The 13,031-nt window shown below is 35.7% G+C and overlaps 1 protein-coding gene across 1 annotated transcript in view; it reads left to right on the top strand.

Annotated features, from left to right (window-relative positions):
* OXCT1 (3-oxoacid CoA-transferase 1) overlaps nucleotides 1-13,031 on the top strand; it is an 85,896-nt gene that overhangs the window by 55,527 nt on the left and 17,338 nt on the right. Inside the window, exons 11-13 of the mRNA XM_030467742.1 lie at nucleotides 382-430; nucleotides 3,611-3,683; nucleotides 4,463-4,538. Of these exons, the coding sequence (XP_030323602.1) occupies nucleotides 382-430; nucleotides 3,611-3,683; nucleotides 4,463-4,538 (198 nt within the window). The remainder of the gene's footprint in view (nucleotides 1-381; nucleotides 431-3,610; nucleotides 3,684-4,462; nucleotides 4,539-13,031) is intronic.

Below are 13,031 nucleotides of genomic sequence, written 5' to 3'. Positions count from 1 at the left end.
AAATAAAGTTTAAAGTAAACATTATCTTCGCTGTTATATCATTTTATGAAGTTATACCACCGTATTACCTTGCTCTGAAAAATGTCACTTTGTTAAAAAAAAATCAAACCAAAACCAAAAAAAAGCCCAAAGCAAACCAGAACCTCATGTTTGTGTTTTTTAGTAATGCTAACAGTGTCTAACAATATGTTAAGCAGTCCTGATGTTACTTGTTGTAAATTATGGATCATATTGTCAGGAATGTTTTTCTGATAAAGACAAAAAATGCATGTCTGTGATGATCTGTTTTCAGTAATAAAAGTCAGAAATAATAAAGCAGTTATGAATTGTATCTCAAATATATTTTTATATAAAGCTGACATGCATCTGTGTTTTTATCAGGGTCCTTATCCACTTGAATATGAAGTCGATCCAGACCTGATTAACGCAGGTAAAATGTTTTAAATAATTGAATTTATGGAAAATTATTATTAATTGTTAATCTAAATTTTTGGTTTTGAACACTATTTGAACCCAAACTTCTGTTTATTTACTTATAAATGTTAATGTATTTGTATATTCTTGTAAGTGAAGCTTGATTTTGATCAACAGAGATGTTTAGTATTCTAGTTAGAGAGCTTGTGGTTTGATGCATTGTAGTAGGTACTGAAGGAAACTGTCTGCCAGGCCAGGTAGTAAAGGGTCAAATCTTCCTTTCCAGAAGTGACGTTTAGTGAAGCCTATGTGCCAACATGGAGTTCTTTTCTGGCTACTTTTCCACTTGTGTATTCCAGAAAATAGTTTTCAATTATTTATGTTTGGGACATGTTTGAAAATGTCCTATGTATAATGAACTGGTTTATTCCTGGCTAATGAGTTTCCAAGAATGCAACTCATTTGCTTTTGGAGAGGGAGCAGCAGCTAGTGCAGGAAGGAAGCTCTCTAGATGCTACCTGGAATCCTCTGCTGCAAGTGGCTGTTTTTGCCACTTTAGGGGGGCAGTGCCAGTCCTCACACACTGCTCTTGCTCAGCTGTTTTGGTACTTTTCACCTTGCAGTGGTGAATCAGCCATGCAGTGTAAAAGGTTAAGTGCTTTATGGTTTAGTGCTTCCGTCTGATTTCTGTTCCCTTCATGGAAAGTGGTGCCTGCATCTGTTCTCTATTTCCATGTAAAATTACCCCTATGTATTGCAAGACAAACCAAAGTGGGTCCTGACATCTTACAAATTCTCATAGATGTGAAGGGTATAGGTTATAGACACATAGCTGACATTGTGGAGTAATTTTTTATATGAGAAACATGCAATTTATATTTTTCATTTACATATACATGTGCACACATACACGTATGTATGTTGTGTATGCATCGATACAGACAGTACCTTTCTCAGTGGCTGTTAGCAGATACAATCAAAATCTGAGAAGTCACAGGAAATAAATCACTGACATTGAACAAGCTTCTAATTTAGTACCAGGCTGCAGTGAAGCAATTGCTCACTGAATCAAAACATTTGGTACCTGATTAACTAATTGAAGCCATGGTCATACTGCTATTGCCCTTGTTTCAGTATTACATTTTAAATAAGGAATTACTTGAATTGAAATAAAAAATGATTAAGGAACTGAGTCCAGCATTTCATCAGTAGCTAGTTGTGAGACTCTGCATGAAGGAAAATATCAGAAACACATGAGAGCTGTGTTAGATCTTGAACTGAAATTGATGTTGTTATTTTTTTTTTTAAAGGTATTATCGAGGATGCCACTTGAAGAACTATTTAAATAAAACACAGTACTATAAAAGATGAAACTGTATACATGCACATCAGAATTTAAGTTGTAACATAGGAGCATTAGAAAGAACAAATAAACAGTGACTGGAAAAAAATACCCAAAGACTTTATAAATACTCTGAAAAATCACTGTGCATTTATATAGATGTTAAGACAATCTTTAATTGTTATTTATGGCTGATAAATATTTTTATGAGATAATCTTGCAGGGCTGAAGATAACAAAAGACATTAGAATGCAACATGGCAAGTCAGATTATTCTAGTATTGGCACTCCAGTGTCTTCCTCTGCAACTGCAGGACACAGGACAAAGGAAAGGTGAACCTCAGCTTTACTGCCAAAATTAGAATTCTTATCATTGCTGAACATTCAGAAGTTGCTAAATCCCACAGACACTTAATTGGATTAAGAACATTCTAAGTGTTTTCCAACCACATTTATCAGAGCATATGAAAAAAATAGAAGCTAAATGGCAAAGGAATAGGGTGACTGGAATGGTTCAGTACTAGCTCCCAAAGTCCACATTTTCATAATACTCTTCTGGTTCGGGCTTTTGCCAAATTTTTATCTGCAAATGAATCTATTTCTCTGAAATGCAAGTGGGTTTTTCATTAGCTGCATTTTCTTACTATCTCATATGAAGTTTGTCTCACCTGTAATTGAAAGGTAGACTCTTGTTAAAAAATCATAAATATTTAAAAGTACTGACCTCCTGAGAGTGTTTTCAGTAAGCGGGTAGTGGAGTGCTCTTATTACATTATTCTGTGGTCCTCAGCCTGTGCCTCTTTCTTCTCAGACTTGCCTTATTTTGTCACTTTATCTCAGGCTTCATGCTCCATGTTGCTGCTTGCAGGCCATGGTGTCTCTCCCACTGCCTTGCTTGGTGCATGGTAGAGAAAAAACAATTCAGGCAGTCTTTGCAGGTCTGGATATTGGCGCGGTGATTTCTTGTGTTCTGACTGCAGGACCACTTGTACAGCCTTAATTCTCTACTATTTTGTGTGTCAGAATTTAGCTTCCATACAATGTTGTGGCATATAATATACATCAAGTGAATAACGAATAAATTAAATCAGGTAGCTTAGGTCTTGAGTTTTTCCTTCCCTGTTCCCATCCTCTTTATTAATATATTGTCTCTTTTGTCCTCTTTTCTGGAAACTGTTTAATGATGGCTCATTCCTCTTTCCCTTTTTTGGTACACTAATATTTTCTTCACAGTGACAATTGGTGCTTAAGTTTTTGGTGTGTTTATTCTTTCAAATTTCCTGTTCTTTGTTTATAAACGCACCTTTTGCTGTTTATTATGCCTTTCCAGAGGCACTCTGTACACACAGTTGTTGCTTGAAGTGATTCAAAGTTCTGGCAGAAGAGGAAAATGTGCACTTTAACAAAGAAAGAGTAGACTAGATCTGTCATGTATTTTTCTGTACTCTACATTATTGTCACTCTAGATTCTTCAATCTGGGCTGCTTGCTCTTCCTTGCAGCTTCCCTGTCTCGTGAAGATGATGCTTCTCTGTTTCAGAAAGTTACCTCTTACTGCTTCAGTGGCTTGAACAGAAAGTTAAAGTCCACAGAGATTTCTTGTCTTCTCGTGTCAGTGATGTCTTGCCTCAGACTGCAGGTGGTCAAAGAGCAGGGCAGTTCTATCATAAAAACTGTAACAAACTGCTTGGCAATTCATTATGATTGATGAGGTTTATGTGTGTAATCAGGTCCAAGGTTATACAGAATCCAAAGGAATTTCGGAAAAAACACTCACTTCTTGGCTGATAGTTGTGGCTTCACTTGTCAAAGAGGCAAAATGCATACATACATACTATAGCTTATTTCTTTTACAGGTAAGGAGACAGTCACTGTTCTTCCAGGTTCTTCTTATTTCTCTAGCGATGAATCATTTGCAATGATAAGAGGGTACGTAACAATGCAAACCCTGATCCTTTGAAATGTGAAAAGAATAAACTGAGTCAGTGACTTGAAATCATTATTCATTCTTTGAAATGCGGTTAGCATTTAACAACCTGTAAAATGATCATGGGCTTAATCAGTGATGGTTTGCAGAGAATTAGGTCTGGCTATTGGAAATAGAATAATACTGTAATTAATAGATACCATAGTGATGTTCTGTCTACCACCACCTGGCCATATATAAAGACATTCTTAATTGTGTTTTAATAGCTACTTTTTGGTCATTTCCTAGTATCTAATCTGTACTTGCATTCTGTATATTCTCTTTTCTCGGCTTCTAACTATGAGCCTCATTCCACCTCCCTAATGGAAATTCACCATCTGCACCTGCTTTTTGTTTGGTTTTTGGGAAGGAAGTTGGATGCAAACAAACACTAAGTCCTGATCGCTCTGAGAAGATAATGAGTGCATATGAATATGTGAAGGATTGCACTTAAAAGTATGAGTTCAGAGCTGATTGACTGTGCATACAATTAACCAAAACCAGACAAAAGTAATAACATTTCTGAGGCTCAGTAGGCAGACAGAAAAATTTGCATTAGTGATACATCTAGAGGGAAAAAAATCCAAAGTACATCTGTGACAGAATGGTTGCTACCTCTGTGGTATGCCAGTGTTTTTTTATTGATGTAATAAGATTGTGAACTTCAAGATTGTGAATCGTGTTAAGATTTGTGGACTGTTGCTTGAACATGATATGCTAATTACACACTTTCTGTTGCCAGAGGCCACGTTGATTTGACAATGCTTGGAGCTATGCAGGTATCTAAGTACGGTGACCTGGCCAACTGGATGATTCCTGTAAGTAGTTTTTTGTGCTACAGCTATTTCACTGTATTTAGGATAATACAAATGTCTGAGGGTCGAGCAGAGGAAAGAAGGGCTAAAGAAGAACTGGGGTTTGTGAAGCTTGGAGCATTGAAATAGAGGATAAGTGTAGCTTTGAGATTAACAAGTTTTCTTGCATGCTGCTAGCACCAAGCAATCAGGATGTCTAAAATTATGCTTGTGCATTGTGAAATGATTTCTGTAAGCTTTTTGCCTTCTTCTGGAGTTTTTATGCTTCAAGTGTCACTTTTTTTTTTTTTTTTTTTTTGCTGAGGATTGATGATTTTTCTGGAGAGCAACAGCTCTTGTATAGTTGTACCTGGAAAAAGAACTTGAAGGAAGGTGTAAAATAGCATGTAGCTCATCATAGAATTGCTAAAAAAAGTCTGTGTTATTTTTTTTCAGTGTTCCTGTCAAAGGATCACAGCACTGCCATTTTGAATATGTCTAGGAGGAAGCAATGCTATTTTTTTTACCTGAATAGTCATGGAGGTTTCAACTGTTGAAATACAAGCTAATCTTAGTATGACTTAAGCAGCTAAAGATACTAAACCATTGTTTGAACGCAGTTCATATTTTAACATTAAAACATGTCTTTCACATCATTTACAAGTTTTACAATTTTCAATTTTCATTTACAAGGCTTTCAATATAGTTTGCATCAGAGATATCTAGAAACAAATTTTCTTTTTAGCCAGGGTTAAGATAACAAGGCATATTTCTCTCTGTCTTAGAGAGACAGAGAGAAAAATCTCAGGAAAAAATCTCAGGAAAGTTACTGAGAAATGAAAGCTGGGTGGAGGAAGAAAAAACAGCACATTTATGTCCCGTCTCATGGGAAACTTAGTTGAGCCCAACAGTCTGTGTGACTCCTCTGGCAGGCCTGTGAGTGCATAGGTGATAGAGAGGTGGCTGGACATAAGCTGCTTTTAGTGAGAGGGGATAAAGACAGGCTCTGTACAGGCAGACCTAGGAAAAAGATTTATCTGCAGGGCTGTGCCAGATGTCCGTGTGAGCAACTGTAGGTGATGTGAAGGGATTATGTCTAGGTCAGAATTTGACACTCTGGAGATAAATCTATAAGAAAACAGTCTTTCTTTAGGTGTTTTCACAGTAAAATTTTGTTTTATGATCACAGAACTGAGAACACATGAACTGCTGCTGGCTGGATCTTTTCAGACCCCACTGATAAAAGTGCTAGTTTTTCCAGGACTTGTTTCTACTTGCAGTGTCTTCCAGTTAATATTGTGAAAAATAGAGCCTAAAAATTGGTGCTGCAGTTAGTGCATTACTCTGGGATACTGTGTGTGCTATTCGATTGCTGTTTTATGTCTTCTGATAGAACTCTGTGTTTTAAAAATAATTTGATAGTCAGATATACTGTATGACATGCGTTAAAGTAGTACTGGTTAGCTTTGCATTGTTCATTTCCATTCCTTTTTTGTCTTGAGTTACAAGAACTTGTCAGTTGAATCCAAACTAATGAAACCAGTCTCTACGGAGAAATACATAGATAGTTGGCAATACGAGGGATAAATCAAATTACATTTTTAACCCTAGGTTTGCTTTTTGGGCCCAGGAAAATGTAAGATTCTCTACGTCTCCAAGGAGTTGAATTGGAGGTAACTAAAATTGGAGTTCATCTGGTTTATCCATGGCTCTGTATCTCAAAGATATGGATAAGTCACCCAAACTCTAATTAGATATTTTGAATAGCTAGCTTAAAAAACTTCAGTGAACTATTTTTTCAGATGATTGACATAAATAAGCCTAAGTAATTTACACTGTCAGTATAATACTGCAGGTATATGTCACTGAGAAGCTGAGTGGGATATTTTTTCCCTCATGTCATCCTGAGAACTCCTTTCTTCTACTGGATGAAGTAGTTCTAGTTTTGTGAAAGCACTTTCTTTAACTTGTGGTGACTGTGATACTAGTAGAAATCACTTGCTTAGGTAGTGACTTTTAAACATTATTCTGAATTATTACTTCCTCTTTTAAAATTTTGAAGATATACTAGAAAAAATATTGAAAGGTAAGTTGTTATAGTATAAACTCAGGGGTTTTTTTAGAGTAGGTTTTAGACATTTTCTTACAGGCAGAGTTCAAGATTATTTTAATCTTTATATCTTTTATTTCAACTGTTAGATAAATTCCAGGCTTTATTTGGCTGGGTTGCCTTGGACTGAAATTCTCTTTTTACTTCGGAAAAAATGAAAATTATCATATAAATGTGTCTCTAGATTATCCTTCAAGCTTACTTATCCTTCAAGATTACTTAACTCCTGAGATTTTCTTCCTTGGCAATCCTTTGGTCCTACAAAAGTGATGTTTAGTGTTCAATGCATCTGGTAAAGCCTTCTGTTTATTCCAGCTGTCTCTGAAAGGTCTATTAGAAAGCAGAAGGGATGCATTGAGTTTAAGGTAGGAAGAATTGCTTTGTTTGCTTTTTTCTGCTTCTACAAATTGAAGCAGCAAGGAAAGTTTTCTTCAAAATACCCAAAATAAACAAATAGTAAATAAAGGTTCCTGCTCTAAGGTATTTATAGTAAAACAGCAAAAATGCACCTCTAGTGATTTTTCATGATGCAAAAATGAATGATATTTCTTGATGTTTGAAACATCAGTGGATGCCACTGAATGTCAATGCCGAAGTTAATTTTAATCTGATATCTCAGAATATAAAATTTCTTGCAATTACATCTGTGCTAAATGTAAGAGCTATTCAGTGGAGTGTTCATTCTTGAAAAACAATACCATGAGCCAGAGCAATTCACTACTTGTTTTCTTGTTTGGTTTCATTTTACTTGGAGTGAGGTTTTTGGTTTTGGTTTTTTAAGGGGTTTTGTGGGAATTTTGTTTGTTTTGATTTAGTTGTTTGGGGATGGGTTTTGTTTTCTTTTGATCCTATTCCCATTGGCTTTTCCTAGGACTTTCATTTTATATTCTAAAGCTCTTTAGAAAGCAGCGTTTGGGGATTCATTATAGTATTTGTAAACAGAGCTGTAGAACTTGCTAGATTAAAACTCACAGTGAAAATCAGCATCTGTTGCCATTTTCTCATGCCAGTCTGTGCTGCTTTTCATAGTTCTGTCTTTTCTATGTTTGACAAAAGTAGTCATGCTTAAAAATATTTTCTAAGGGTGATAAACTTTTTTCACACAATTTATTTATATTACATACAACATTTTCATGTTGTTTATGTACTGAATAAAAAATTATTTTTTTCTCAATGTGCATATACAGTTATTTGTAGAGAAATAGTGAAAATTCAACTCTTAAAATATTCAGATAAACTTCAAAATGTAGATATTTTCCACATACATTTTCCCAGTATATTTAGTTGGCTGCACAGACATTGTTTGATTCCTGTTAACATCAGTTTCCAAAGACAGGTCACAGTTGGAGACTATGAAAATTATTTTTGTGGTATTTTCAACTTGCTAGTAGCATCTAAGTTGAAAAAAAAATACTTAACAATTTAAATTGCTTCTAAAAACTTGAGCTTTTTTCCTAGAATTAGAGTGAACAAAATCACAGCATTCACAGACCCTGCAGGCACAGAAAAACCTTAAAATACCACACAATGTTTCCAGAGACTAAGTAATAACCACTTTTATGCTAGCTTTTCTTCATGCATTTTTACTTTCTTTCAGAATACTTCTTGCTTTGTAGAAGTTAAACTCCTTTTTCAGATCATGATGTTGAAATTTTTTCAGGTTTTGTGGCATCTTTCAATTCTGATAAAAAGATGAAGCCAGCATTTTGCATTAATTAACTGGATTAATTTGAAAACATATTTCTGGAAACATTGAAGCCTAGATTGTATTGTGAGTTTTTCTCAAAAACTGTGCAGACTTACATATTCTTTCTTCAGTGCTTTATGTTGTCTAGAAGATGCTGATTATAGATTTGTGTCCCTATGCAAGAGCATATTTTTTCATATCTGGAGTTGCTTATTTTGTTTATAAAGATGCTTCTCCAGTCTGTTCAGTACTAGATTTATTAGTAATACGTACATTTGCAAAACAAGATATAAAATACAGCTTTGGGTAACTGTTATTTGCCTTTTTGTTAGCTCTTAGTTATACCTTTTTACTGACATACACCACATGGGTCCCTCTGATTTTTTTTTCTATCCTTATTTACCATACTTACTAGCCTTTGGCTGTCTGTAAATACCATTTGCAGTGCACTTGTATTTGCTTCTCAGTAAATATGCTTGACAACACTCTATAAATCCAGTCAGGAGGCTTTCTTATCAGCAATTATTTCCCTTTAGTTACTTTTGCTTTTGATATCCACTGGTCAAATGGTGCTTAATCTGCTTTACTTATGTGTTATTACTAGCCTACACTGCAGATTTTTAAAATGGGATTAACCAGCACATAGGCATTCAGATGTTCTTGCTTTTCTCATAAATAAGGTGATGTGTTACTGGTAGTGAAGTTGACTTACAAGCTAAATGCATCTTTTTTTAGTCACAAGATTTGTGTGGGGTGACAGAAAGATTAATTTTTCTGAAAACTTACTTAAGAAAACTTTATGGTGTATTATATTGTAACATTTTTCATTTAATTTTGTGTTTAGATTTTGTTTAACTCTTTCTCAAATGCTGTAGCTTTTTGGTTCTTGAATTGTGGTATTTGACATTTCAGAGGCAGGTCATAAATAAATTTCATGTTTGAGTAAATACCATCAGAAAGCTATTTTTTCTGTCCTGTGTGAACTGGATAAAATTTGAAACCTAATGCTTACATGTTTGTATTTTAATTGTATGTGTTAATAGGAACTGAGCTAAGGAAGGTTTATTGCAATAATTACAACCCTCTCATCACTCTTATCTGCTGATTTCTAAAGGAGAAAGTCTTCTTCCTAGTGCTGTGTGTGTCATTTGAAACTGACACATCTGTGGAGAAAGACAGTGCCTATCCATAGAGTGAGACCTACATGACTACTGAATATTAATAGTGCATATATACCTTTCCAGGAAGGGGCAAAGCATAAAACTTTGAAGGGGTCCTAAAGTTATCCTTTTCACTGCAGCATTAGCACCATTGATGGTAGTGATGGAGATATATTTTATCCACTGCATTACCTTCATTGCTGCTTGTCTTTGTGGATTTCATTTTGTTCTAGTTGCTTTGAGCTGTACCTGGAACAATTTAATTTTCTCCTTTCCTAAGGAGGATGAGACTGGCAGTGGATTCTGTACTTACCACCTGGTCTGTGGCCAGACAAGCTGAAGACAAGACAAGGCCAGACATCAGACAAGTCCTTTGATACTCTATTTTAAATGGAATTTTTCAAGCTTTTATTGCTATCTGCATTCAGACTCTGCATTGACCACTAATAAGTTTGGGCAGTAACTTGAACACACCATTAACATCTGCTTTGCTGTACTGTTGATGTGATACACGTTTTAACAGATTATGTTCTTTTAACATAACCAGATCAGCTCACATGCATTTTATCCTCTGATATTGGAAGTAGCTGTAAAATTCAGTCATGGAAGAAGAGTCCTTCTCCTTGAGAATACAGAGGAAAGGTGTAAGGCACCAGCAGGGATTCAGTAACATAACAGTGTTTGAAGGCTCCTCCATTTCTCTCATTTCTCTCAGCCACCTCATTTTAGTCTGGTTTTTCTTATAAATTGTTTCTTATTTGCTGTAGCATCTTTCTAGCTTGCAATAACATTGTGGAAAAACTTCACATTCTGTTGAAAGGTACTGTTTCACCCACATTGCACTACTCACAAGCTTCTGTTGGAATGCTGCATGTTGGCTCGGGTGCTACAAGTGACAAAGCTGACAGGAAGGTTTCCTTTAGGAATTGCTGTTAGCTAAATTACTTTCTCAGGCTCTTCAGTGATGTATTTTGACTACTCAAATGACATTCCGATATGAAGACATCAGATGAGAATACATGTACCCTCTCAGATTTTCTTGAAGATACCCCAATACCACAGTAAAAAAATTAATTTTTCTTGCAATAAGTAGGCATTATAAGAAATTCCACTAGCTTTGTGTGCTTTTGTGGATGCGAAGAAGTAGAAGAGATGAATAGGTTAATTAAAATTTAAAAAATTAAACCCTCCATCAAGTCCATGAGTTTCCATCTTTGAATCCCAAGATTATTTGGACTGTGACTTAGCGAGATGAGCACAATGGGAAAAGCAGAAGTCTTCCTTGAGATATGGACCTTCTGTGGAACTAAGAAGTTGCAAGGAAATTGTCAGCTTGTTTCTGTCCTCTACCTAACCCTCTGTATAAATAGTGCCCTCTTGGGACATCTCAAGAAGGTAATGGTTGATTGAAAACACTTCTAGCCTTTCTTCAGGTTCTTGATGTTGAAGTGGGCTTTATAGTTGTGCTTCACATTACTGGTGCTCTACTGCTGAAGTCTTTCCTTCTGGTTTCTTCAGCTGGCAGCATCATTGTTATTTGGAGCTAGCAAAAATCACCTTAGTTAAATAAATGAGGTCGGGGACATGCAAACCCTGGAGCTTGCCAACATAAGAAGGAGCAGATTACTTGCAAATATACTTCAGCAACATCTTATTTGAAATACCTCCTTTTTTTCTTTTAAAAATTTTGAAAGACAATTTTGCTTTATATGGGCTGTTACATTATGCTTGTATGACTTATTGACTAACCAGAGTGACCAGTTTTAGTGTCTGCAATTTGCCCTGGTCAATAAATAAAAATTAATATATTATTGAAGGAAATTCATGGTTCCCACTGTAGCTAATATCCAGTACTATTAACCTGGCTTAGATTTCACAGGAGGGGTGATGATTGCAAGCAGTCTAAAGGAGGAGAAAATGTTTATTTTTAGGCCAGACTGCCTATTGCAAGCAAAGTATTCAAACAAAATAGTTCTATTTATGTAAGGTGCAATTAAATCTGTTATTAAAATTTAAAAGAAACAGGAATTGCTTGTTTTTTGTAAATGTGCAGTGTTTTTAAACGTCAGAACTGTTTTGGTTTGCATGCTTATCCTTTCAGTGTTGAGCATTTTAGTTCAAGTGCAGGATGCAGCTGTCCCCTGTGCCACTGTGGTGGGGGGAAACACACAAGTTCTGGAAGTTTTGTAGGTACGAGAGTGATGTAAGGCTCATATTTTGGATATTCCTCAAAATAAAGGGCTAATTGGGTTTGCTTTGCCAGGCACCGTGCACTGAGGAGTATGTTTGCCTAAGAGGAGGAGCACATATAGCAATTTAGGTTCCTAAAATCTTAACTTGCATTTTCCTGACTCTGCATACACAAAGGAATGAAATTTCTTCTCTCAGTCCTGTGTGACAGTTTCTTCTTAAGTAGACTTGGCCTTCATCGACACATATTCAGGTATTTCCTAGTTTCTGTAACTCTTCACTGGTTTACAGAGCTAAAAAGTCTGGAAAAGGAACATGATATTGTCAGGACTGCTGTATTGATAGCATAAACTTCAATTCAAGCATATTTTGAGTGACTGGGGAGATAACGCATCGTCTTCAGCTGCTCTCCATTCTTGTGTCAGTGAGCGTCTGGCAGACGAGTGAGAGGACACTAAGAGCTGTAAGTGCACTGTAAGAGCTCAGTATTTCCAAGTAGGATGGAAAATGATCTGAGCAGTGCTAGGATGTTAACAGCAGAGATAAATCTCTCATTCCTTTCAGGTTTGTATTTGCAAAGAAATATTTAGTATTAATGTTAATTCTTGTGATTAATACTAAATAGTACTCTGACCTGAAAAACTCTAGAGGGGTTGTTTCTAGATATAGGAATATATGATTTATTCTTTACTGTGTAAACAGTAAGAAATTATTGTTCAGCAAGAATAATTATTGTTTTTAGAAAGTGTGTGTGTGTATATTCCCTTCATTATGTCAAGAGACCAATAAGTTGCTGGCCCAGCAGCTTAATGAGATAAGTCTCTTACATGTTTTTTACATCATCGACCATAGGCACTAAAATTAGTAATTAACTGAATCACATAGGTAAAGAAGGCATAAAAGGAAAGCTTTACACTAGATATTTCCCAGTCTTTTAACTGTGTACTTGTAGGTTTCATCCATAAAACAGAGTACCTTGCATTACTCTCAGAATTTATTTTAATTACAGAAAATAACCAGTCAAGAGAGCAAATGCGAAACACTATGGGACAGAAGTTAATGTATTTTAATCTGTGAAATTCCTTGCCTTGTGTTTCTTGATAACCTCCCTTATGTTACAGGTGCCTTGATGTTCCATTCCCCTTTCTTCCTTTCTCAGCAATTCTGGAGTGGCCTATGAAGTTACTGCCTTGTTTATCTTTTAGGGTCTTGTTGACAAAAAATGTTGTTCTGCTCATACAGAGAGAACTTTGTACTTATGGTCATTTCCCATCAGAAGTGTGCCAGGTCTGGATCTCCTGGCTTCCAGGATCAGATGCATGCAGTTTAATTTCCAATGTATTATTTTCTTTTTAAAAAAAAACTTCTTA

Source organism: Calypte anna, chromosome Z (genome assembly GCF_003957555.1).
Source record: "Calypte anna isolate BGI_N300 chromosome Z, bCalAnn1_v1.p, whole genome shotgun sequence".
NCBI lineage: Eukaryota > Metazoa > Chordata > Aves > Apodiformes > Trochilidae > Calypte > Calypte anna.
Note: the sequence above shows the minus strand (reverse complement) of the source record. Positions and strands in the feature narration are given on the sequence as shown.